General features: G+C 45.2%; 1 protein-coding gene across 2 annotated transcripts in view; it reads right to left on the bottom strand.

Annotated features, from left to right (window-relative positions):
- Positions 1–27,170, bottom strand: part of Cdyl (chromodomain Y like) — a 138,738-nt gene that overhangs the window by 54,027 nt on the left and 57,541 nt on the right. For both annotated transcript variants that reach the window (XM_021215344.1, XM_029547468.1), the window contains exon 2: positions 6,456–7,122. In XM_021215344.1, coding sequence (XP_021071003.1) covers positions 6,456–7,122 — 667 coding nt within the window. The remainder of the gene's footprint in view (positions 1–6,455; positions 7,123–27,170) is intronic.

The raw sequence follows: 27,170 nt of genomic DNA, 5'->3' as shown, positions 1-27,170 counted from the left end.
AAGACTTCTGAAGAAATACTTGGAGTGGAAACAAGACACATGGTAATAATGTTTAGAGTAAACAGTTCTGCGACTCAGCGATTAGAGAATTTGGCTGTCCTTCTAGAGAAGCCAGGTTTGGCTCCAAGCACTCACACGGCAGCCCATGACTATCTGTAAATCCCGTTCTGGAGGATGCACTGCCCAACTCTCTGGGCTTGAAGGACACCAAGCACACACACGGAGAGCACACATAAATACCCACCACCACCACCCCTACCTACAAATATAACATAAAACATTTTAAGGTTCACGTCTGGGCAGTTTCTAGACTGGCAACAAAGGCACTGAGATTGGCTCATTGGTTTTCCCAACAAAGAGCCAGCCCACTTGTGGGCTGCAAGAACCACGAACAAGAATGCTCTCCGCACAGCGCGACAGCTCACAGGAAAAGCATCACCCTGAGGATATTATAATACACTCACAAGACAGGAAGGAGACACACTCCCAAGGAGCCTGCTTCCCTGTGCAGGAGAAGGTGATCGGGAGTCAGGCCTGGCAAGCCGTCTGTGCTGTGCGAGATCAGAATTTTTCCCTGCTCTCAAACATGAATCCACAGAGGGAGCCTTCCTACTGTGCCTTGCTTGCCCTTTCCATACCAAATAGCACCTCATCACCGGAGAGATGGAGCCCAGACAAGTCTGCCCAAGGAAACCTTACCTCACAGGTCAGGCTCTACGTGTGTCTATCTACCCACATCTTCCTTTTGTGGTATCGTTCTCCACAATTTACTGTTCTTTGTTAAAATGGCACATAAGTTCTTACATCTGTCAGCTACTTCCTCACTTCTGTGGCACTTGCGTGAAAATAGTTAAATGGCCTATATACCTTTCATTCAGCTCACTTGTTTCACAGGCTCAATTCAATTGCCTAAGAGTGTAGGGAAATGGAACTAGTTCAGATAGCCTAACTTACATAGGTGAAAGGGGGAAAAAAAAAAGAGATTTCAAAAGGGAGATTTGAGACTTCAATAAAACTACATCAAATTCTTTGGGAAGAGACTATATTAAATATAACTGTTCAGATAAGAATATAAAGAAAAATCGAGCAGACCAAAGCACAGGAATATGCACTCAAAAACGTTCACGTGAATGTTATTGGTCAATTTTAAAGAAATTCAAAGTATATGAAGTAGTGATACAATACAGTGTACTTTTAAAGAAACAGCCCTCCATTCACAGCCGAAGGTTTTCACGCCTCCAAGGAACAAACGGAATTACCTGCTTTGTGTATGCACACATGCATGTTATAGGCCAAGCCCAGTGTGGCTTGCTCAAGGGAGGCAAATGTTCTGCCAGTGAGACATACCCAAGAATCCTTTCCCCAAAGGGTCTTAGTTACACTCCACAGACTGCATATTTATAAGTTTTAAAACAAAGTGATGACACTTGCATACTTTGAAGACTTCTTAGGGATAACGAGGCTTTTATAGTGGGTAGAGCTGTTATTAGAATTCGAAAGTCCACTCAACTCATCACAAGGAAGAAGGAACTCCATCAGTTACTAAGCATCCCAAGCCCTGCATCAACTGTCACAAGGAGTTGCTCACCGGGCTTTAACGTTTACAACCTTTCTCAGTGTTGAGTAGGAAGCGACAGGAAGCATGGGGACATAAAGTTACATAGGAGGCTCTAACAAACTGTTTCCACTAACAAATGTCCACTGGGTTGAGACATGTGTACATGTGTACATGTGTGCATGAGAGAGAGAGAGAGAGAGAGAGAGAGAAGGGGATGGAGGTCAGAGGACTATCTTGGATGGACAGACAGACAGACACAGAGTACTGGGGGTACAAGCATGCGTGGATGTTAAGAGGATAGTGTTAGATGTTGCCCTTCCACATTGCCTGGCACAGGGTCTTTTGTTTTTGTTTTTGTTTTTTTTTTGCTGATGTACCAGGTTAGCTGGCCTACATCAGATAACATCTACTCAAGACTGTCGTGTCTGGCTTTTGTGTGAGACTGAAACTTAGGTCCTCACACTTGCATGGCAAACATTTTCACCTACTAAACCATGTCCCCAGCCCTCCACCCGAGTATTTGAGGGAAGCTTTCGTTTCACTAACTCTGGCACTCAACTAATTTCAGCACTGAGATTTCAGGCCTGTGGCACCACACCTAGCTTTTACCTGGGTGACAGGATAAAATCTCAGGTCTTCAGGCATGTGCATAAAGCAAATTACTGATGGAGCCCCTAAATCTATTTATAAATACACACACACACACACACACACACACACACACACATACATATTCATATGTGTGTGTGTGTGTGTTTGCCTGATTGTCAATATGTATAGCATTTTTCTGACCCAGAGAAACCAGAAAACTCGTGGAACTGGAATTAGACAGGTGTGAGTCAGCCGACGTGGGAGCTGGGAACTGCATGGTCCTCTGGAGGAACGGCTAGTGCTCTTAGCCCTTGAGTCATCATTCCAGCTTCCCCTAAATCAAATGTTTGCACAAACGCACACGTGTGTGTCTCCTTCCAATTCATTGCTCCTGGCCTTATTCTGTAGTACTCCATGCCTCTGAACTTACTATGTAGCCTAGGCTAGCTTAAAACTCACAGTGCTCCTGCCTCAGCCTCCTGGATGCTGGGATTATGGGCACCTGCCGCTAAACCCTGCTCAATGGCTCTTCTTCTCCAGAAAACATTTCCTTGTAGTCCCAGGGCTGGGTGCTGGTCTTCTAACTTTGTCTTCCCTGCTTCAGAGCCTATGAGACTAGAGAGCAGCTATTAGCCTAAAGCTCACACTTCCTTGAAAGTAAGAGGAAAGAGATCCAGGTCACTAGTCCACACGCTCAGCAAGGGAAAGGCAGGCAAGCTAAAGCCTCCCAGTCACTTCCCTGGGATGGCAGTTCAGCCGTGTGCTAACAATGGTAGGGTTTACTTCTGGTTTTAATTTTTTGTAGTTTGTTGACAATATTGTCTCATATTTCCTACTCATGAAATGATGAACAATTACATACTTGAATTTGTGACCAGAAAAAACTTGTAATAACAGCTTTTAAACACAATTACTTCTTTTGTAAAATTAATTCAATTCAAGAAATGACCTTTGACCTTCTGGAAGATTATGAAAACAACTTACCTACATTTATGAGAGAAGCTATATATCCACCTTCTAAGCCTTTATTTTTTAATCTCAAAACAGCTAAAAGCCAAATATCTATATCTATATGGTTATTCTATAAAAGTATTATATCAGTATATTAAAATGGCCCAACACATTCATTATGATTCAGTGGTAATACAGTGAAGCTAATCTGTTTTCAGTGGTAAATACAGTCCTTGAATATATGATTAATGTTTTGACCAGAAAGATACTTCATTTCCCAATGATTCTACCAGTACCTGCTGCAATTAGTTTTAGAAAAACAAATCAGTTTTCTTACACAGCTCTAAAATGAATCTGGAAAGTAAAAACAAATAACAGCTTTAAAAAAAAAAAATCTATGCATGTGGACCAACAGCTGAGCAGAGAAAATGTGTGGAAGGCCTGTCCAATCCTCTCCTAGGCCAGAAAGGCCTCTTCAAGTCCTTACCCTTTTTGAGCATGTGTTCTACAGGAGCCCACCCATAAACTTTAGTCAAGAAGCAGTCCATGGCAGGCACAGCTCTGACCAGTCTCTCCCCTGACCCTCTCTCTGCCTCAGGAGGGAGTGCTGGTCTACCTGAGTCTTGTTTTGCTGCTTTTGTATCTCACTTGTTCAGAAAAGATTTGTCAGTGGTACTCACTCTTACAAATCTGCAAGTCTAGACTCGACATAGGCTGGAAGGGATCCCATTATCCTAAAAATATCCTCAAGTGGCTTCTATTCACTCCCTCGGTGTAGACTGTTCTCATCAGTATTCCAGCACAGGGTCGATTAACAAGCATTAAGGCAAGCATGAACTGTGAAGAAGGCAGAGGCTAGGATACTTCACAACCACCCACCAAGCTCCACAGCAGGATTAGAAGCTGAAGCTCTTAGGCCCGTAGAACCTTTGCAGCAGTGTAGGAACTTTGTAAAAGTCGGAAGCCATCGAATCCCCCAAACTGGAGCCAATACTCTCCTTACACAAGAATCTGAGGCTTGGGGCTGGTGAGATGGCTCAGTGGTTAAGAGCGCCGACTGCTCTTCCAAAGGTCCTGAGTTCAAATCCCAGCAACCACATGGGGGCTCACAACCATCCGTAACAAAATTGATGCCCTCTTCTGGAGTGTCTGAAGACAGCTACAGTGTACTTACATATAATAAATAAATAAATAAANATTAAAAAAAAAAAAAAAAAAAAAAAAAAAAGAATCTGAGGCTTTGGCTGAGGGTGGGTTTTGCAGACTGTGGAACCTTAAGAGGGACACAGTTCACGCTGGGGCACGAAGGAGCAAGAGAAACGTAGTGTTGACATGGCAGTCTACCAAAGCTGGCCTCCTGGGTTTACAGTAGCACACTTGCAGTCTCACCTTTGCTGGTTCCAAGGTTTGAATGTCACATGTTCCCTCCCATGACCAAAACACATAGAAACTACTGAGAATGATAGACAAGGACTGCTGGCCTTTGGAAGCCTTTACGGTCTACTTGACAGTTAAATATAAATGCCTAAAAATGGTGACTTCCTGTTGCAGGGACTAGTAAAGTTAAGAGTCACACAGGCACTGTCAGGACTCAGCTGTCCCTTTAGCAGACAAGCATATGGATAGTTCATACACAGATGAACACAACTGTGTTCTAGCCAGACTTTATACAGACACACAATTCTATTTCCACATGAACAGTCCTCTTGGCTTCTAAGTCATTAGGAAAAAGTGAAGCTCATTCTTAGCTTACATGTCATACAAAACCAGGCGGTGAGTGGTGTCTGCCCTATAGGCTGTCCTTTGCCAGCCACTGTACTAGTGCTTGTCTATGTCCATAGCTGAGCAGTGCCTCGCCTGAAGTCGTCAATACAGACACAGATTCAACTAGTAGAGGCACCATGGGGAGAACACAGGAAATGAATGGAGACATTTGTTTTGATTCCTTCTGTGTCTGTGGCTCTTTCTACAAACTTTCATTTTCTCTGGACTTGGGAAACAAGAGCTCACTAGCAGATGATTGTTAATGACTGAATGTCTATGACCTTCATGGCCATGGAACGTCATCAATCTCAAAAATGAATACCTATCCGACACGAGGCTGATCCAGCAGAGCAGGACCTTGTGTCTAGTGTGTATCTGGGAAATGCCGGCGAGACATCAGGTTTCAGTTAATAGCTAGCTGAGGATTGCTAACAATGCTAATGTGACTCTTCCCTGGGAGCTACGTGGCTCCCAGCAACTCCATACACTATCTATGAGGCTCGAGCTGGGAGGACACACTGTAAGAGGGCCAGGGAGGGAAGGGGTTCAGGAGGTAGAGCCTGAGATCCAAGTGAAGCTCAGGGGACAGGTGAGAACCACAGTCCAGGGCATGCTGTCATGATGCCCGCACAGGTTGTGCAAGGGGTCCAAGGGTACACAGAAGTGTTCCTGCTGCTTAAGGAAGCGAGACAACTCACTAGCTTGGTCAGAGGGGACCACTCTGTCCATTATATGAATGGAAAGGATGGGAGGTGTCAAAAGGCATGAAGCAGGAGAGCTATGAAAAGCTACTGTAGAGTTAGCTGCTGGGGGTGTGACTCAATACCACAGTACCCGTATGGTTAGCATGTGGCTCTGGGTTTCACCGGAAGTCCCTTATACAGAATCACTAGGAAAGCAGCGGCAAGAAGACAGGATCAAGATGTGAAAGACTAGCACGGCCAGTGGGGTCTGAACGAAAGAAGTGTGGAAAGTTCTCTGCAACAGGAGAGCATCAAGGTGTGATGAGCAAAAGGAAAGGGGCAGGGCCCTGGAAGGCCATCTCAGGAGATGGGCAGGCCATGGCTACTGAGAAGAAAGAAGATGGTAATTGACAGCACCCTGCTGAGCGAGCTCCTGCTCTCAAACAAGATGCCACAGATGTGACATCGAGAAACAGACCAAACTCCTAAAGACGGGAAGCATTTCTGGTGATTCACGTGGGCAAGCAAAATAATGGGTATGGTGTCTTAATCTATGCTGGCCACGTGAGAAACCGCAAGTAGGTTCTTAACCAAGCCGTGTGTAAGACATGTAGATGGCGTCATAAAACCTGCTATAAAAATACCACCAGACTGTTTAGGAAGAGAGCTTGTACAGAGCAGTGCAGAGTGTGGAATAGCCATGGGGGCAGGGAGAGCCAGTGCTGGTTTGCGATGAGTAACAAAGGCTTTGGGGAAAGAAAGACATCATCAAGGCCTCCCAAAGGCCTGGGAGGTAGCTATGTGACCCACCCCACCCAACCCCAGGCTTTGAGGACCCTTCTAGAGGACCCTCTAGCATCACTGCCCAGCATGTGAATAAAGCCTTTCACACCCCCGTGGACACTCACCTTTTCCATTAACAGCTAAGCCTGTGGCCATGGCAGCAGTCACGGGGCCAGAGACCTGAGGCACTAGTGGATGTATTCGGGGCCTGCTCCCCATCCTGGCTCGCTCTGCACCAGGGCCCAGCAAAGCCCCAGTGGGCTTCTCTGCAGTCAGCTCTGGGGCTACCGTGTCCTCGGCACCCTGATCCACAGGGTCCAGCTTCTCGGGGCTCTCCCCCTGAAAGCCATCCACCGAGGTCCTGCCCTTAATGGGGCTCTTAGGCACGAGAATTTTGATCCCTGACTTGGCGAGGTCCATGTTCTTGCGGTTTGCAAGAGATGGAGCTGGGTTTTTCCTGAACTTCTGGCTGGTAGCCAACAGCTGGCTGGTTTTGGACTCATGATCTTTGCCTACCACAAGTGCTTTGGAGTTGGTCTTGGAGAGGGTGCTGTGGGTGGACCTGGAGATCTGCTTCCGGGCGTTGCTGGGGGAGGCTCTGCTGGCACGAGCCAGGCCGCCTTCCTTTTGCCTCTCACTGTGGCGCCGGTTGAAGTCATGGATGTACTCCTCACAGTTCACCAGGTGCTGCTCAGGCTCCCAGGTGTCATCCTCACTGTCATAGCCTTTCCACCGCACCAGATACTCTGTCTTCCCTTTCTTGTTTTTCCTTTTGTCAACAATACTTTCCACCTATGTGTGAGAGAAAGGTTAGAAACAAACCTCATTACTCGAGAAAGCTACAAGTGTAACAAGGAAACATTCATTAGCATCACCAACACCATCACCACCTCCACCACCATCATCATCACTGCCCCAGTCAGAAAAGAAAATGGCAGTAGAGTAGTTGTGACTCCCGAGACTCCTTCGCAATGAGTTCAGACTACATGCCTACATTTTATACTCAAAACGTACGAATAGTATACACAAATCAAAATGTTACATGGTATCCCATTAACATGAAATTTTATGATGTTAATATTAGTCAAAACATTTTTTAAGCCACTTATACAACAAAACAAACAGGAATGATACAGCCTCCCAAAAGTTGGGGTTAAGCAGGAAGACTTGCCAATTCAAGGCCAGCTGGGGCTATAACAGCAGGACCCTGTCTTAAAATATCAGTTGTGCTTTAACCACAAGAAATATTGGAATTTCAGAAATGTATCTCCATTTTCAGTATAAACTAGAAATAAACTTGTAGCTATAAAACCAAAAATACATCCATGGATGTGCACGAGGTAGCTAGTTTCTTTGTGATTCAAAGGGGCTTTTTCATTTTGACACTCGGCCCTGCCTGAGTTGGTTCTAATGATCACAGCTGGGGCAGTATCAACTATCGGAAGCCTGTGCTGGCCATTAGGTGAACAGCAGCAAGCAATAAGCTATGAACAGCAAGAGCCTTCTGGGTGGTGTGCAGCTGGCTCAACCAAAGGAGTGTGAGGGTCTGGTGAATGTGACTTTGAAGCAACCAACATGGCATGTTCCTCTTAACAGATGGAATGCTCTAGGACAGTCAGGCTATTTCCCCCTCAAATCTTGGTTTTAAAAACGCTAACACCTTTAAAAGAAGATGATGTTGATCTTTTAGTGATGACTGACATGCTGTGTATCAAATTTACATCTACTATTATTGTAATGCATTCTATTATTTGACATTCTAAGTGTAGATGGCAGACTTACAATTCGGACGAAGGAAAATATTTGACAATAACGCCCACGTTATTGCAGAAACACCCATCATCTACTGTTGACAATCATACTTAATGTGAAAAGCAGCAGCCTGACCACAGGGTGGTCAGGTGTGATTCTGTGTATCAGCCAACAGCTATTGGTTAAAGCCACAAAAGTCTGAGCCCAGCAATTTCCAAGAACATCAGCGCATTTCTCGCAAAGTTCCAGGCTAGAGGATCCAGTGTGTACCAAGTTCTCTAATACTCCAAATAACTGTTGACGGACTACAAGAGCAAAAGCTTGTGGAAATGTCCCATCTTTATCTTAAAAGATATTTTTATTAAAAAAAAAAGGGGGGGGTGGGGTGGGACAAATTCTCCAACACAGTCATTTAGGACACAAACAGAATTAAAGTCCTTAACTGGAGACCAGCCTCAACTTAAACATTCACTACTACTTCCATGTGAGGAGAATTAAGAACGGAAAGACTTGTCTCAGTGGGAAGCAGATTTCATTCATCACCAACAGTTGGTCAGGTAGCTGTGAGCTGTTCCGCACCGCTGGTAACATAGGAGAGCTCTGCAAAGGACTGGCATGCCCCTTCTCGTAGGAAACCTTTCAAAACTCCATTTCATGGCAGCTGTAGCTTAAAAGTTAAGTGTGCAGGGGAAACTGATTACGTCTTAAAGGAATACTATGTTTAACGCTGTTTTGCTCCCCTAAATCTATTTCTACCCCCAAAGCGTGCACTCAACCAGAACACCCTCTTTTCCTCATGTCCCTAAAGCCGAGGCAACCATGTGAGGACACAGAATGGCTTCTTTCTCTCTCCCGTTTCCCTGAACGCAGGCTTTTCTCCTTTGGGCCCTCAGGACCCTGCACCTTTGCCAAAGGAGATGCAGTACAGGAACCAGCCTCAGCAGCTACCCGACACAGTGTGGGCTTCTCAACTGCTCAGGGCTGGGCTGTTCAGAAGGTAACACTGAGCCAGTGGGTACTGCTAAAGAACAGATGCTTCAAGCTTCAACGGTCACATGATCTCCCAACCACTCAACTCTTCTCAGAGACAAGGAAGCAGAATCAACAAAAACCAGTGACACCTAAAAAAACCTAAAAATGTAGTCTTGTTTCCTGTGCTATAAAATCATTTTTTAAACTTATTACATTATTTAAAATATAAAGCCCGTTATTTGAATCCACCATAGTCTGTAGTTGCTAGCCACTCATGGATGGCGGGGAGCAATCAGACACTCAGTGGAGACTTACAACTCAGTCTTGTGATGGATTCAGCATGTAGGCTGACACAGCACCAGGGACAAGAGGCAATAAACCTGGTGTTAGAGAGGGGGAGTTACAGAAGACTCAAGACTGCACGAGGTACCAAATACAAACTTCATACAACGAAGCACATGAGTGTGTTCCACGCCAACTGGAAGACACTGTCTCCTATGACAGAGGAAACTGCTGTGGGTTGACTATATATTGGAGTAGCTAACATTCACCTGCAAACAGACATCACTTACATTAAACAAACTGTTGAAATAGTAAACCTGAAAGTCTTTTCACAGTGGCCAGGGAGAAAATGGTCACAGATGCTCATTAAAACTCATCTGTCTTCAAGCCTCAGACCCTTTCTGAGCTGCTACGCCCCAGACAGCTGTTTCCAAAACCCCTTAGGAAGTGCCTTTCTCACAGTATGTATAGAGGCGCCACTCCAGTGACATGGGGTCAATGGCAAGAATTCCATACAAACTAATGCTCTGTGGAAGGAGCTAACATGCAGATACACAGAAAAGCTCTAGGACTTTTTTCAAGTTATGACTCAACAAAGGAAGGAGGCAAGAAAATTTCACCCAAAATTCAATCTCTCTATGGTCTCAGTTGTTACTGAAGATAAGATTTTCTTCTAAAACTCAATCTAAAAGCTAAAGCGTAGGGCAAGTAAAACCCAATCTTCTGTAAGATCATAGACCCCTGCTGATGGCTTGCAAAACTAAGCTAATCTCCAAGGAGCAGCTGAACACTCAAGTCATCTTATTTGGACCATAGTCTGGGTCCAGCAATGGGCACCGAGGTGCTCGGGGCTGCAGGAAACAGAAAGGAACACAGGGCAGAAAGGCTCAGTATGGATGCAAGCAAAGAGGACCTAACTACCATTGCAGTTTAAGGAAATCCAGAGCAAGACATGCAAAAGGCCGTTGCTAGTTGCAAAGCCCAGACAGCAGAAATCTGGCATATCAGACCACTGTCTAGAAGATCCCTGGGGTAGCATGTTTGCTCAGGAGTGAGGAGGCTCCCTGGACCAGTATGAAGCCACAAGCAATGCAAGGTGGAGAAAATGACATAAAACCCTACTTACAGAAAAATAACTTTGATAACCTGTAAGATGCAGGAGATGAAGAAGACATACCAGCCACTGGAAAAGTTGTCACAACTGTTTAGAGCAAGAAAAGTTGCCTTGAGTTTTAAGGATAGTTTTCAGGTAACGGTCTGACACACTTTCTGGCTTTATGTGGGCATGAAAGCAATATAAACTCCATAGAAACAGTACTTCTGACTTTGGCATCCTGACCTTTGAGGCTAGTGAGAACACAGCTGGGTCCTGCTGTGCTGCACAGCTGCAGTGCCTGTCACCAGGGGAAACAGCTGACTCTCTATGGGGCGCTGTGCTGCTAAGCTGCGATGCTCCCAGATGCTTGGGGGGGGGGGGGGAGGAACTGTGTGAAAGGCTTTAAAAAAAAATTTTTTTTTCAACTTCTAACAGGTTTACTGGGAGTTAGTCCCATCCCAAGTTGAGCATCTGTATTACAGAAACAGTGTTCCACAGCCAGAAATGAGGAAGAATTTAAACACAACTATCTGAAGACACTATAAAGAAACCCCCAGAGAAAGGAGAGGGGAATGGACCCTGACAACAGGGAAGCAACCCACATCAGCTTTTGCTTTGCAGAGGATGGGCTTTAGTTGGCAGGACTCAAGACAGCAGAGTCAGAGGGCAAAGCCTGGGCCGAAAGTAAAGTAGATATCTAGGTGGGTGAGTGGCAGACAGGACATGTCGCAGAAGCATGAGGAGGACCAAACTGAACCAACCTACTGACCCCTTCAAGACCCAACATATTTCTGAGTAACAATGTGTCTGAGGGCCCTGAAAACTCAGCATGCCTATGAGTTTGTCAGGCTCCCTACCTGTGGAGCCATACAGGACATATACCTGCCTAACCTGAAGCAGCAAAGAGCTGCTGTCTCAGGTCCTGGATGTGCAAATGCCTCAGAAAGCAAAGGAGCAAGGGGCTCGGTAGATATCACTCCAAAGTAGCAAAGAGTCTCTGAGGATAAACAGGATGTGAATTCCCCGATGAAAAGAAGCAAAAAGATCAAGGGGTTCCTCCAGCCAGCCCAATGCACAGGAGGCTCTACTCCAGAGTTGCAGGCAGTGCTGGCTCAGAATCAGACCCAGGGCAGCTGGAGTGAGATCAGATCGGATCACAGGTAACAACTCAGTAGTGCTTCAAACATTTTGTCCTGGGAGAGGAAACCTGTAAGACCCTCCTAGATAACATGTGGCTTGCTGCATGGTGTGGGGAAGTTCTCACCTAAAGGTGCCCTGAAAAATAAGAGCAAGAGGCTCAGTAGAAAGAAGGAAAAGTTGACCGAGCCCTACGGGTTAAGTAGAAATAGTTTCAGAAACCACCCCTGCCTAGATGTACTGAGATCAGACTGATGAGCAATTTACACACCGGGTACTGCCTAAAGCAACGAGACAGACAACAAGCTTTTAGTATATAATAGTATGGAACGAGCTAAGTGTAACACGAAATAAAAACAACAGCTTAGCACAAATACTGTCACTGACCCACCAGCCTCTGGGGGCCATTCCATTTCCACTTCCCATCTTACACTAAGAGTGCTGGGATTGCGGGCATGTTCTAAGAATCCAGATTTTTGTGAGTTCTACAGATTCAAACTCAAGGTCTCACACTTATGCAGCAAGGGCCACCTCCCCAGACAGTCAAGTTTCTTTACAAGTAGCATATGCAACTGGAAAAAGTTACAAGTAAGTAATACATCCACAGTATAATGCTGAAAATAAAGGCAAAGAAAGGACTCCCGTCCTGTAGAAGAGAACTATGCTAAGAGTTGAAGTTGAGTTCTCATTGGGAATGGTGGGCACAGAGAAGAAGTGTACAACATATTTAAGGTGTTGTTTGTAAACTGTCAGTCTTTCAGCCATCTTCGGCCTATTTACATCCTCGGATCCTGTCTGAAGTTGGTGATGTCTCTTTTCCTGCCCTGTTTTGTTTTGTTTTGGTGGTGGTTGTTGTTTTAGGGGTTGTCACTGTGAGCTTCATACATTAAATTGCTGTATTTATGGGCACAAAGACTTGTAACATACCATCCTTCTGTGTGCTAGACTCAATACAATTCCACATAAAGTCTATATACTTAATACAATATAGAAATATAAAGTGCCATAATAGAGATAGGGGGAAGGCCAGCATCTGGGACAGAGGGACAGAACTTCAGAAACCGCTCTGTAGGGTACCACAATGGCTACCTTTTCCACTGTCAGTCAGGTCAGAATGCTTCTGCCCCTCAGCTGTGGGCTGCCTGAACACACATTCACCATTTTCAACAGCGCACCACTTGGCTGCAGCCTGTTGATAAAGGAGGAGGCTGTAGGTCTCCTCCTAAGCCCCCTGTGGAACCATCTTTACCCTCTGCTCAAAACAAGTCTGCACTTTGTGTTGTGAACCTAAGACTGTGCTGAACATTTCCAGATAAAGACAGGTTCTGCTGCTAGTGGTTCTTCTCTATAAGAAACACTAACGAACTTCTTCAGAGTACAAGAAACCAAATGGAAATGTGGATCCATATGAAAAACATGTCTCTTAATTATGTCTGGCGGGCTGCATAAAGATGTCAAATAGTATTGAAACAGGATTCATTCACTGAGCTGACATGTCGTTTTTCTTGGCTGAGGCCATTAACATAAGTGTAATTGGCTGCTTTAGTGTGTGCAAGGATCCTGTTGTGGCCCAAGTGAGGAAATACAGGAAGTTCTGTCATCCATAAAACCCTGGCCAGAGAGTCAAGGTTAACATCTTCCAGTGCCACGATAATTTCAGAAAGAGTTCTGGATGAACATCCTGCCATTCTGTCTGTGGCTCACACAGGGTACAGGCCCATAAAGAACATACTCGCAGCTACATCAACGATCCCTTCCGAGCTGATCCAGTAATTAGTGGAATTTCATTCTGGAGTGCTTCCCACTATCTCAGAGATATGAAGGCCATGTGATCTGATGGTTTCTCTCTGTGGGCACTTGAGGCTCTACTTCAACCTTAAGATGAAAGTTATCACATTTTGGAGAGAGAGGAGGCCTGGCCTTCACAAAAGAAATACAGTCCCAACAGTGCAGAGTGACTCTGGGACCCCAGGCTGACTACCTCCAACGGTGCTTCTGTACAGGCTATATTTAAGATGAATGGTTCAGTCCAAATTATGGAAGCTTGTCCTTTTTCTGGAGGGAGGGCCTGTGTACAGTCATTCCACTTCTCCTGCTGCGCATCTGACTAGCCAGGCGGCACCGTCCTTGCTCTGGGATGACTAAGTCAGCTCTGTGTAGTCTTTTCAGCACTGAGGCCCAGAGCAGCTTGGTCCTCACCTGGGACAACCATGTGTGACCCCCCCCACCCGCCGCCACAACAATTCTGTAGGCTGAAAGAATGGTGATTTTAATTTGCCATTTGTAGTTTTTCTAAGCAACAGAACAAAAGCTAGCCAACCAGAGAGACTGGGTACACACGCACTGAGAGTCACAGAAGACAACTGTGAGGACTCTGGCCTTTCCCCCAAGAGCAGGAATGTCATGTTCCGTTAGTATCCTCTGCCTATGAAGCTGCAGGGAAGCAGCTGGGGGCATCACAGTTTGTGGCTTACCTGAACCATCAGCACCCCAAGTCAGGGCACTGTGGGTGGAGTGTACACAACCCCAGCCCCCGCCTCCCCGGAGTGAGAGCGACAGACAGACCAGGAGCTCTGCTTAGGTGAAGAGGACAGCATTCTGCCACTTTGTCACAAAAAGCTAGGATGCTACCCAGTTCTTCAGTTTGGTACTTCCAATGAGCCCTTAGGGCTTCCCCACACTCTTGCCATCTGAGTCATTTATTCCAAAGTGGCTACTCCACGGAGGGAAGGCCAGATCAGAGGGTCGCAATTGGGGAAAAGAGACAGGGATAGCAAACAGACAGGTAAGCAGAGTCCCGTTATCCTTCCAGAGGAGCATGGGGATACCAGCCATGGTGAGCGAAAGCTAAGGGAATTATCCAGACAGACACCCATCTGTGCAGCCATGCACTGATTCTATAAAGGCACCCAGAGCCCATTTGATCAAGTTCTCTCGGTAAATAGTAGTGGGACATCAGGGAAGAAAGCTTAGTCAGTCGGGAGAGTGCTTGTAAGCACACAGGAAGCCTGGGATTTGATCCTCAGCCACCAAGAGAAAGAGGCAAGAGTCAGACCCTCAACTGTATCCTCAGTTACATACTTTGTTGCTTCAATGCCAGCCTGTGCTACAGGAAACCTGTCACCACAAAATAAAAAGGTACCAGAATACTGGACATCTATTTCCTAAGAAATAAAATAAAATGGAACCACAATCCTTATTACCATAGACAGGCCAGGAATAAAATCTAAAACCACAAAGCTTTTAGGACAAACACAAAGACACCATCCTTACAGACTGGGAGGAGACAAAAGTCTCCATAGTCACAAAAAAGCATAGTCAGGAAAGCAAGAAAATGACAAAACAAGACTTCATCAAAATCTCCCCGAGCCACAGGGTGTGGGGGACGGGACGGGACGCCACAGACACCAATCACTCCACGCTCAGCACCAGCCAGAGTCTGTAGGGGGGCTGCTTACATTATTTACAAACAACACAAGTTTACTACTCAGTCAGCCGACTGGCGTGCCCAACGGGGACCAATCCCCTCAGATGGTGATGTTTGTATGATCCCACACAGTAGAAGGTACTGGCGAACTTGCAACAGCGGCACAACAGGGATTGTGTTTCAATATTTGAAATGGGGGATGGAGGACAGAACCCTGATACAAATGAGACAGTTTGTCTGTCTTAATAAAGAAATCTGTAAAGACGCCTCCTGGTAGATGTCCCTCCGGGTTTCACTGTCCCCAACATCACCTCCTATACTCGAAAGCTGTACTTGGCTTAACATCTGTACTGCTTAATGTGTTTTACAGGCTTGGTCTCCTAAGTGTGAGGTAACTAAGAGTGACACCTCAAGGGGACACCAGGAACTTCAGCCCATACGTGTCTCTGCTTCCAGGATGTGGTGAGATAAGCGGCTTCCTCCACTCCCTGCTCCTACCATGGTAGGCTGCTGGCTGCTGGAGCCAAGTAACCATGGGCTGAAATCTCTGAAACCCTTAGGCCAAATACATTTCTTGTAAATTGACTTATCTTAGGTGTTTGTTAGAGCAAAGGATGTCTACCGATTCAGATGACAAGAACAACCAAACCTTGTATGCTGGGCAGTGAAATGCTACACAGTAGAACTATTTTGAACAAAGACGCTGGACCAAGTTTGTGTGTGGCAGAAAGGGACACAGTGAATTTCATGGATGACAATGGTCCTGGTGTCTAGTAGACAGTAGTTATACAAGTGCATACGTCTGTTAAGATTCTACACACCTCGGCTGGAGAGACAGCTCAGCAGTTAAGAGCGTCAACTGCTCTTCTGAAGGTCGTTGAGTTCAACGAAGGTCATGAGTTCAAATCCCAGCAACCACATGAGGGCTCAAAACCATTCATAATGAGATCTGATATCCCTCTTCTGGTGTGTCTGAAGACAGCTACAGTGTAGTTACATATAATAAATACATCTTTAAAAAAAAAAAAGATTCTACACACCTGAGATCTATGCATCTTCTACCTCACACAGCCTATATAACAGAAGACCATCTACATGGCTCTTGACATCAAAAGAACCTCTGGCCAACAGTATCACATACTGCCACCAGGGGTACAGCGGTCCACAGCTACACCACAGTTTCTTTATGAGGAACCCAACGTAACAGTTCCCAAGGTCTGAGGGTGGTGAAGCACACAGCCATTCCCAATGCCAACACGGAACCCATGTGCACAAAACAGCCACCACAAAGTCAGACAGAGATGCCATGCATAAGAAAACTGACTGCGGGCTGGTGAGATGGCTCAGTGGGTAAGAGCACCCGACTGTTCTTCCAAAGGTCCGGAGTTCAAATCCCAGCAACCACATGGTGGCTCATAACCACCCATAACAAGATCTGACTCCCTCTTCTGGAGTGTCTGAAGACAGCTACAGTGTACTTACATATAATAAATAAATAAATTTTAAAAAAAAAAAGAAAAAAGAAAACTGACTGCACAACTTTCTCTTCCAACTGCACAACTTTCTCTTCCGTATCAGTATGGCCAGCACTACAAACAGTGCGGGACAAATTCTAAGCAACCTATAAAGAAAAACAAAGCCCTGGTAAACACAAATACCATCTTATCTCACCTGAGTGTAAGGCTTACCAGGCTGGGAGGAAGCTCTTGGGAGGCCGAGTGTGGATTACAGAGGAAGGAACCGGAGATGCCCACACGCGCTCACGCTCAGACAGGCGGAGAGCAGAGAGGACAGGTGAGAGGAAGACTCCATGGCTGTGCTACAGGTGGCTGCCTCCCCCACCTCTGTGCCCGGGCACTCAACCATCTTGAACCATCTCAAAGCCCCGCACACTAGTGCCTCCTGTTACTGCCTTCATTATTGCAGTCACCCGGTTTATTCTTAAAGCGGGTTGGCAGAAGTAAGGTGCTGCAGTTCACGTGTTTTCCAAAGTGTTACATATTAGGCTAACTTCCAGAACAAAGGCAAAGGAGAAAGGCTTAGGTTATTGGCATGTGTGAATTTCCACCCGCCCCACTACTGCACACCAGGGAGATCACAGAGCACACGTGAGTGTGAACAAGGCCACTCTGCCTCAATGAGATCGAAAGTTCTTTATGAACAAAAAGATGAAATGGATCTTTCTCGCTGGAAGTTCTGACACTTGGTATATTATCCACCCACTTTTGAATCAATCAAACTCAAGCTGTCAGACTTGACAGCAAATGAGTTTATCTACCTATCATGCCAGCCCCGATTCACTTTCTTCTTAGGAGGTTTACCCAAATCAAAATAAATTAAAAACATTAAGGGAAATGGTGCTGAAAAAAAGACAAGGCCAATAAGCCACATGCCCAGGTTTGTCTGTCTGTGTTTCTCTCTCTCCTCCTTCCCCTCTCTCTCCTGAATACATGCAGAATGGCATCTGGTACAAATAAACGTGTGTGTGTGTGTGTGTGTGTGTGTGTGTGTGTGTGTGTGTGTTTGCTTGCTGCTTTTATACTCGACAGATTACAAACTAAATCAAATCTTCATGTGTGTACTGTATACACAGGGTGAATCAGAACCACTTCACACAATGCCACAACTGCAGACACAACCATGAGCTCACTTCACAACTGTATTCCTCTTCAGCTGCCTCACAACAGAAGACAGCGTTTGCTATTTCTCTCGGGCCACACAAACCAAACATGCTAAATGGAAAGCTTGGAAAAGTCATATAAAGAAATTTCTGTTGTGCATCTGAATGACTGGTACTATGCTGTACAGCCTAGCTTTATTAAATGGACAGACAAAGATGGAACTGTGGAGGGGCTAAAAATAACTAGAAATTCTGAGGCTGTACAATTTTCTGGGAATTTTCTGTCTGGCTTTATTTTCATAACACCACAGAAAAGTTAAAAACTACAGTTAATCTGAATTTATCTTAAATTTTAAAAATTTTGCCAAAACACTCAGCCCTGTAATGACTTGGGTGTACAGGTTCTGGCCAGGCTCATGTGTTTGAAACAGCCGGTGGAGGTTAGAAGTGGTCTGGGAACCTTTAGAAGGGCTTAGCTGGAGAAGCTGGTGGCTGTGGAGTGTGGGCTTTCAGGCTCATACCTGTCACCTACTTCCTGAACTGCAGAGCTGTCAGCAAAGCTCCCTGGGCCACAAAAGTAGCTCCCAGCTCTGCCTCCCTGCCATGACTGACTGTGCTCCCTCTGCTATGACAATGAGCAACTCCTGGCTTTGAGACCCTGTCACGACTGTGTTCTCTTAAACTGTTAAACAATGAAAGTGGCTTTAGCTATATATTTTACAGCAAAAAGAAAAGCAAAGAACATAATACAAACCTCAAAGCATGCCAAAACTAAACCAAATACAGAATATAGAAGGCACAAGACAGTTTCTTCACAGAAGCAGCACTTGTACATCTCACCCACTGGGTTTAATTAAAAATGTTCTCAATTATAAGCTGTTACTTTGTTGTTAGAAACCCAGCCTTCTGCTAACAGGACTCATCCATCAGAGGAATAAAACTCAACCCTGTATGAAATGTAACAAGGCTGTTCTACAGCCCACAAAACACAACTCAAACCCTAAGTGGACACTTGGATGCACATGGAAGCCAATGGCAAACAAGGCTGTTTAGGAAGCAGGATGACTCCACTACATCGACAGAAATCGAAAACATCTTGTAGCATCAGTATCTCAAGGTGGACTCCTATCCTGATGCCTCTACAGAGCTCAAAGGTCTGCTCTGTGTATTCACTGGCAGACACCTCTCTTTACATGTCTGTGTGTTCTTCCAGTCAGTTACTGCCCATTTCCACTCTTACTCCCTAAGTCAAGTCAGTTTTTACGAATATATATATATATATACTCTCCTTAATCTATCATTGTGTGCTTGACTAAGTATACAAAGCCTGAAATATTCTCCCCCCCCAAACCCAGTACAAAGGACTTACCAACTTACTCCTCCACATGCCTGAAGCCTCGCAGCTCTACTGTGGCCTGGCATTCTTAATCATCCCCTCTTGAAGCCACTTGTTTGAGGGATGTTACTCTTGGTTCTCCCCTGCCACTGCCTCCCTGTAGTAACCCTGACAGAGTCTCCCTTCCTGTTCTCTCTGCTCTAAATGTGTCAAGTCTGCATAACCATCCTTCAACTGCTGTTAACAGATTTTGTTCTGTGGTGGTGAGCCAAGCTTCCAGCTAGCAAGGTGATTGGAGGAAGCAAGCAGGAGGGTAAACAGCTGGATCTCCACCACACCTTTGCAGAGCTCTGTGGGTGGTACCCAGGGTGGCAGCTGCTTTTGACTTTAGGGTATTTTCAAGTTGCAATAGGTTAGTCAAAACATAGCTCTACTGTAAGCTAAGAACAATCTGAAGAACAGATTTTGCTTTAAAACACATCCAAAACAACAAATTAAACTACCAAGAAAAGCTGTGAGTTCACAGATGAAATACAAATGGCAACGCATGTAACTGCTAGCATGAGGAGATGTGGTGGGTATAAGGAGTCCATTCACTGCTCTTTTGTGGTAGAGATTTTGTACTGGTTTGAAAATGGAAGAGAAATCTAAGTAGAGATGAAATTTGGGCAATTCACTCTTCTGAATGGGGAGGGGACACCAGTGAGCTCTGTGGGTTTGGAATGGTAGTGTGGAAGTGTGGGAGTCTTGTCCATACACTGGCTCCATGCCCTTAATGTGCTCCTTTATCTTGAATCAATCTGGACAATCATTTATATTACACACATTGCAATGTCTACCTTGATAAAGACAGACATGATCTCCTTTTCATTCCCAATGTTTAGCTCAATCCTCTCGACCTTCTTTTTAAAGGGCCAAATTTTAGATCTGTATCCTCAACAGAATCCGTGCTTTTATTTTCTCTTATTATTTTCTGTTCTTGTTTTTTTCCTTTGACTTTCCTGATGTTCTTCCGGTAATCTGTAATTCAAACACAATGCTAACAACAATTCCGTTTTAGGTGTTCTCTTAATTCCCTTTTGATTTCCTCAAAGGCTCACAAGATAATGAGTTTAAATTTTCAAAATGTTTAATTAAACATTGTTTCTAATCTAGGAACTTACAATCAGAGAACATATTGTGAATTTTAGTCTTTCTTGGTGTTTGCTGCTTTGCGGCTTGGTACAAGGACAAAAATGCATTTGTCAGGCATGGTGCCACATAATTTTAATTTCAGCATGTAGGAGGAAAAGCTAAGTGTTTCTCTGTGAGTTCAAGGCCAGCTACGGCTAAATAGTGAGACCCCATCTGGACATCTGGAGGGCAGGAGGAAGGGGAGGGGGGAGAGAGCAGGTGAAGGGAAGAAAGGTGGAGAGGGGCAGGCGTCTTTCTCTTTTTTTTTTTTTTTTTTTTGTTTTTCGAGACAGGGTTTCTCTGTGTAGCTCTGCCTGTCCTGGAACTCACTCTGTAGACCAGGCTGGCTTCGAACTCAGAAATCCGCCTGCCTCTGCCTCCCAAGTGCTGGGATTAAAGGCGTGCGCCACCACTGCTCGGCATCTTTGTCTTTTTGACTTTAAAAAATTCTATTTTATACATCTGATACTCTAGCACATAATTACTGTGATTAAGTTACCTGTATCAATTTTGATGATTTCATTCTATTTATTCTTGTTTTATGCATTTCTTTATCCCTTTTCATGAGTTGTATGCTTTTAAGTGGCTGCCCTTAAATCTTCTAATATGCTAGTGACAGCTGAGTGACAGTTAATTCCAACTGCCAAGCTGATTAGACTGACAGTCATCTAGGAAGTGGACCTCTAGGAATGTTCACGGCTTATTATCTTGGTAATAAGGTGAGGTTCACTGAGGTGGGAAGACCTGCCCACAGTGGGTGGCACCATTCCCTGGGCCAGGAACCCAAAGTGAACTGAGCACAAACACTCACTGCTCTTTGCTTCTTGATTATGAGCACAATGTGTGAACAGCTGCTTGCAGCTCCCACTGCCTTGGCATCCCTGCCAGAATGGACTGCATCCTGACACGGAGACACAATAAACACTTTCATCTTCCAGTTGCTTTTGTGAGGATATTTGTAAACAGCAACGGAAAAATAACAAAGAATATGCTTGCCTGTTAATTATATCTGAACATACTTCCTCCTATCAAAATAATAGGACAGGAAATAACATTATTCTTGAGTGTCTTCCTGATGTTACAAAACTAACTTTCACTTGATTTTTATTTCTCCCAAATTCATCAGCATTAATGTTGGCTACTCTGTGTAGCTGAGAATGTTCAAACATTCCTGCTACCTCTTCCACATCCTTTCTCTCATTTTTCTGGCTCTGGTTTCTTCTTTTTCTTTTCTTTTTCCTCCCAAATATCTTTTGATGACTGGAATGGTAGACTCCCAGTGCTTGTTTACTTACTCGTTTGTACTCAGCTTCATTAAAGGTATGAGTTAGGGCAAGGGCACCAATAACCAATCTCTAATTTACTCCTCTGAAGAGCGACCTCGTAAAGGCAACACACCTTCACACAGCTGCTTCAGTGACCACTTTGATATGGAAACAGATTCTCAGATATTATGTGATATATTGGGGGGTGGGGTGGTAGTGGTAATTTCCTAAGAAGCCCAGACTGGCTTGAACTCTCCATCCTCTGGCCTCAGCTTCCCAAGTGTAATAATCACACAGGTCTCTGCCACCATACCTGACTCATGCTATGCTTTTGAGAGGTGACCACCACCACCATCATAAATCCTGTTGTCCCCTACCCATCATCATCATCATCATCATCATCATCATCATCATCATCATCATCATCATCATCATCAGTCCTGTTCTCCCCTACCTCCATAGAAAGGCTGCTCACAAGATCTGACAGCAGAAGCATAGCTCAAATCTGGCAAGGGCTGGGGCAGCAGCTCCTCCAGCCTGGCTCTTCTCATGCAGACGGCTCTATCCACAGCCCACTCTAGGCTGTACTTTGTTGTCTTTGAGGGCCAAGTGGCTATCCTGGAGGGTGAATCTAGGTGCCACCAAATGAACCAAACACACACAACTAGAAAAGGCACACCTGGGGCTGGTGAGATGGCTCAGTGGGTAAGAGCACCTGACTGCTCTTCCGAAGGTCCGGAGTTCAAATCCCAGCAACCACATGGTGGCTCACAGCCATCCATAACAAGATCTGACGCCCTCTTCCGGAGTGTCTGAAGACAGCTACAGTGTACTTACATATAATAAATAAATAAATCTTAAAAAAAAAAAAAATCCATAGAGAGTTTAAAAAAAAAAAAAAAAAAAAGGCACACCTTGTTCTTAATGCTATGCCTTTCACAGACACTTAGACCTCACATGCCTAAGCCTTCTCCAAGAGCGACACAAATGGTCCCTATCTAATTAATAAATATCCATTTCCATATTGTTCTTACTGATACTAAGCTCCTAGTGGGAGAGTTACCGCCCAAATGTTAACTCCTGTTGTCACACCACCACAGTCACTAATAGGCAAACTCAGTCACAAACCACAGTCACAAACAGGGCTGGTGGGTGGATGGCGTGGCTAGAAAGCGATAATGATAACGTTAAGTGTACACTTGTGCAATGCAATGCCCAAATCACAGTTCAAAACAGTTGAAAGCGTAAGCTTGATCTTGTGACTCTGTGTCCACAAAAGTCAAACCTCAGCCCAACTATACGGGGTGCAGCAAAGGGATTTGTTCTACATACAGGTGTGCCTTGATTCCCTCAACACCCGAGACAGCCTCACGTCCCATAAATAGAAGTTGCAATGTAAACATAATTATCTAATGCCAAAGCCCATGATAAAAATGTTCTTTTATGAAAATGGCAGTAGGAAAAGTAGCCACCTTCGCCCAAGACTTGAGAATGTAAAGTTCCAGGGCCCATCCCTGGGCCTGCTACAGGAAAACTGCCATTTCCCCATCTGTAAAGCAAGGGTAACCAGCTCAAAGCTGAAGAAGTTGATTGACCCCTGCATCGAGCAATGTACCCAGGCTAAAGCTAGCAGCCAGTAGGAATTGTGTGTTGTAACTAGTACTAGGAAAAAAGATCAAGGAGACACACACAGCCTAGACAGGAGCTCCCCTTGAATAAAAATCCTTGCCTGTTGCAATCACTGCGAATTTCGTGGAATAGAAGAAACTAGTCCAGAAAGCTTCCTAGGGACTGCCGGCTTCAAACGAGCAGAAAAAAAAAAAAAAAAAAAGAAAAAAAACCCATACGGTGAACAAAAACAATTCAGTGAGAAATGTGCCCAAGTCTGACTCCAGCACTAAATCAATCAGTCATGAGCAGGCTCAGAACGAACAAAGGGTGCAGTGGGTACCTGACATTTAACACAGCTGATTAACATTTTCAAGAGCTTATTTGGCAATTGCTGGTTTGAGTTCTTTATGCATCAACTCATTTAATTACTGCAAAACCCTAGGTGACAGATCTTAATCTGTCTTTCCCTTTCTACAGAGGAAGTCAGAAACAAGGTGAAGGCCTTTGTGAGAGGATAGCCATGAGAAGGGCTAGGATTTGAACCTCCAAAGTCTGATTTAAAAGTCTACACTTTTGTATGCTAACAGCCCTCAACTACAATATATACAAAGATATGAATAACTAAGGCAACACTGGTACAAGGTGAACATCCTTTACTAAAATGCTTGGGGACCAGATGTGCTTAAGGCAAACAGTCAGGAGCTTGGCACGCAGTATGGCTGCATTTATGTCAGCCACTACTGCTCATAAAGTAGTCATCATGGAAGAGTGACTTAGGAAGGGGCTCAGCTCTGCTTACACCTCCCAGAAGTCACCATATCCTCCATGTATTTCATATCACAGCCTGATTTTTACCCCTTGGTACAACTGTGTTTCTTAAATACAGAGCTATTTTTACTAGGGGGAGGGAGGATGGGAAGTAAGATCCTTCCTTAAACAAGAAACATACTTAGAGATAATAGGTAAGGGAAAGGAAGTGAATGAGGCTTCCATTCGGAATCCTCATCTTCAGAAATAAACCCAATTTTGAAGGCCAAGAGAACTATGAGGAAAAGAAGGGTCTGGAGCTAGTGCAATGCATAAGCACAAGTGGCAGGAGATGATCTGTGAGGTGGGAAAATCTTAGACCGGATGGCCGAACCGAGTCTCTGAATCAGGCTCCTTCAGGAGAGAGCGCTTTCTCCTAAATGAGGATGAAGTTCAAGGTGAAGCATCAAATGTGGGGCAATTCCCTGAAAAGCTGGGCCTCAGGACAGACAAGCGTTACCCTGTCAGGGCATGTTGGGACGGGGTCTCAAGTAACCCATGCAAGCCTCAAAGTTGCTATACAGCCAAGGCTGGCCTTGAATTCCTGAACCTCTACCTCCCAAGTGTGAAAAATACAGAGGATGCGCCACCAGGCCCAGCTCAGTAGAACACTTTCAGAAGCAGATAGCAAAGAGACAAGCTGAATTATTCAGTCCATGATAGAATTTACTAGAATATGTATATATGTATATGTCAGATCAGTAAGTAGGTAATACTGTGAACCCTGGTCACCCCCACATGGCACTTAGAAGACTCAGACATCACAAGACAACAAAATGTGCTAAGCAACCTTATTTTGAAGGCCTTCAGTTTGTAACAGGATTTAGTAGGCCTCTTCCTGAATTTTAGTCCCACCTACAGAAATAAGTTTTTCATCACAGCAGCAAGATCAGCCTCTTTTAAACCAGTACGGACTGTTATGCATGAGGGTTACTGCATCATTACAAATACACTTTTGATGGGAGGTTGGGTAAGTCTGAGCTCCTTTGAGGAAGAGGTATAAGTGAGTATGAAATTTCATTTTTTAAAACAGTTCTGGGGCTGCGTGGTGATGGTCACACATCACATGACTGATCTCAGTGCCACCAGACTGTGCCCTTGACATCGGTTACCGAGGTGCGGTTCGTGTGTGTGGCTGCTACCACTGGCTTTACACCCCCTTTTCTGTTCTGTGTTTCTGACACAGCAGCTCCCCTGGCTGGTCGGAGAGTGGCTGTCAGGACAACAGGGACAGCCACACATAAGTACTTAGAGCCTCAGTAGCAGGTGCTGGCTGAAGGTGTCATACAGAGGCAGCACCTTGACTTCCTGCGTGCCGTAAGCTGGCCGGGCCCTGATGCTCTTTCAACACACAGACTACTTTGTTCACCTGCTTTCTTCCTCATCTGGATCCAGTGCTGGGGTTCTAGGCTCTCATTTCTCTCTTCTGCCCCAGGTCTGTTACTCTAATCACCACTGCAAACCCCAATGCCTGTGCCTCTGACATGATAGGCTCAGGGTACCACACTGTTTCCAGCAGTACGTCTGGGGTCCTGAGAACATGTGCATTAATCACATTGTGCTCTTTATAGATCTTCTGTGACTGTGGCACTACATTCCCAAAGCCCAGCAGGGTCTAGCCCCTCCTTATCCCTGGACACCCTCACTGCTGTCCCAGGCTGGGGCCTCTACACTTCCTGCTTCCTCTGCCATGCAGTCCTTTCTTCACACTCCTCCCTCCTTCCCTCCCTTCCTTCATGCTCTCCAAAGGCCTTTCTCAGGCAGTCTACTACCTCAGGACCGCACCCAATGAATGTATCAAGCACTATGTTGTTCTGGCACAACAGGTTCCCCCCCCCCTCTATTTTTTCTGAACATTTACAGACATCTCACACATCATATGCCATCCTGTTTATTGGCTTCTTCTTCAGCTGCGTGACGAGCTCACTGCTACACGTCAGAGTGCTTTGCACACCTGTGGTGGGACTACAAGGGTGGTGTGCTAGCTAACCCTGTAGGAGCGAACCCCCCGCGGTACATGTGCACGGCAGGTCAGATCTCAGTAGCTTAATGTACCAGAAATTCAACCAAAACCCTCCCTGACTGCCTGAAGTCGAGCATACAGCCGTCTAAGCTGTCCTTCTTGGTAGCAAATAGAAAACAAACCCAAGAACCATGTCTGAACTTCAGAAACCGCTCATGACCACGATAAAAACAAGATTCTAAAGCCTGGCTCCTTTGCACACAGGGTTACCTGTGTCTAATTGCAGGCACAGACCCCCTACCTGTGCCGTTAAGTCATTTAAATTGATGGCCTTTCATAAAAGAACCTGAGTGGAGCACTCAGTAAGGCTCCAGTGACTCATTCTGGTGGGTCAAATGACATGATCTTTGACTACCTGGTTTGCTGTGTGTGTCTGTGTGTCCTAATGTGCATGCACAGTCAGTCTGTTTGACCATCTCTCTGTCCACATACACACATACACGCATGCAAGTGTTCTCATGTGAGCAAATACTAAGCCATGGAAGATTTCATAGTCTTCCTGTGCTAAGACTGCCAGGGCCAGGGAGCAGTGTGCCTCATAGTATGTGTAGGCTTTGGGTATTGGAAGAATCCCAAATCCTAATCCCATGGGAAAAAATCCATGACTAAATGTCAAGTTGCGCATTGTCTCATATAAGGAGTTAACTGTGACAGCTGACTTTTCAGAAGATGGGGCTGAGGAAGAATGTCCTGAAGATGAGCTCAGGGAACAAGAACTGGCCTGCCTCAGTGCATCCTGAGGGCAGCTAATCCACACCTGTGTAGGCTGAAAGAGAACGCAGCAAAGCTAGGTCAAGTGTCACATGCACGGAGGACTGTATTCTGAGAGACCTAGAATGTACCCTTCAGCTGGCTCACCAGGAACAGAAATGTTTCCCAGAAAGCCATGCAAAACAACCCCCAGAGATGCTGGACGCCCAGGTGCTTGGAAAAACTAAGATGTCAACAGAGCCGATCCAAGGCATAAGAAGAGGCATGTAAGGGAAGAGGTGACGTGCAAGCTCTCCTGGAACACCGGACAGATGGGAGAAGCCTTGGGTGTGCTTGAAGACAATATATCAGCAGGAGATCAGCTCCATCCTGCACACAGAGGTGGCAGCTGTTCTTTGTACAAAGAAGGAAAAGATCTTCTGTCATAAGGAAGAAGGGCAAGAGGCAGAGCCCTAATCTACAGGAGGGGCCAACAGGTCAGCAAGAAGGCGGAGCCACTGGTAAGAGGATTTTGCGCTATCCTTGGTACTAAACAAGGGATGGAGGGCGGGGCAGGGAGAAAGCTTGCTGTGAACTGATAAGCACTTTGGGAGCTTGGAGGCCTGATGTGTGTGTGTGTGTGTGTGTG

The sequence above is a fragment of the Mus pahari genome, chromosome 16 (assembly GCF_900095145.1).
Source record: "Mus pahari chromosome 16, PAHARI_EIJ_v1.1, whole genome shotgun sequence".
NCBI lineage: Eukaryota > Metazoa > Chordata > Mammalia > Rodentia > Muridae > Mus > Mus pahari.
The sequence above is the reverse complement of the archived record's forward strand: the minus strand, read 5'-3'. Positions and strand labels throughout refer to the sequence as shown.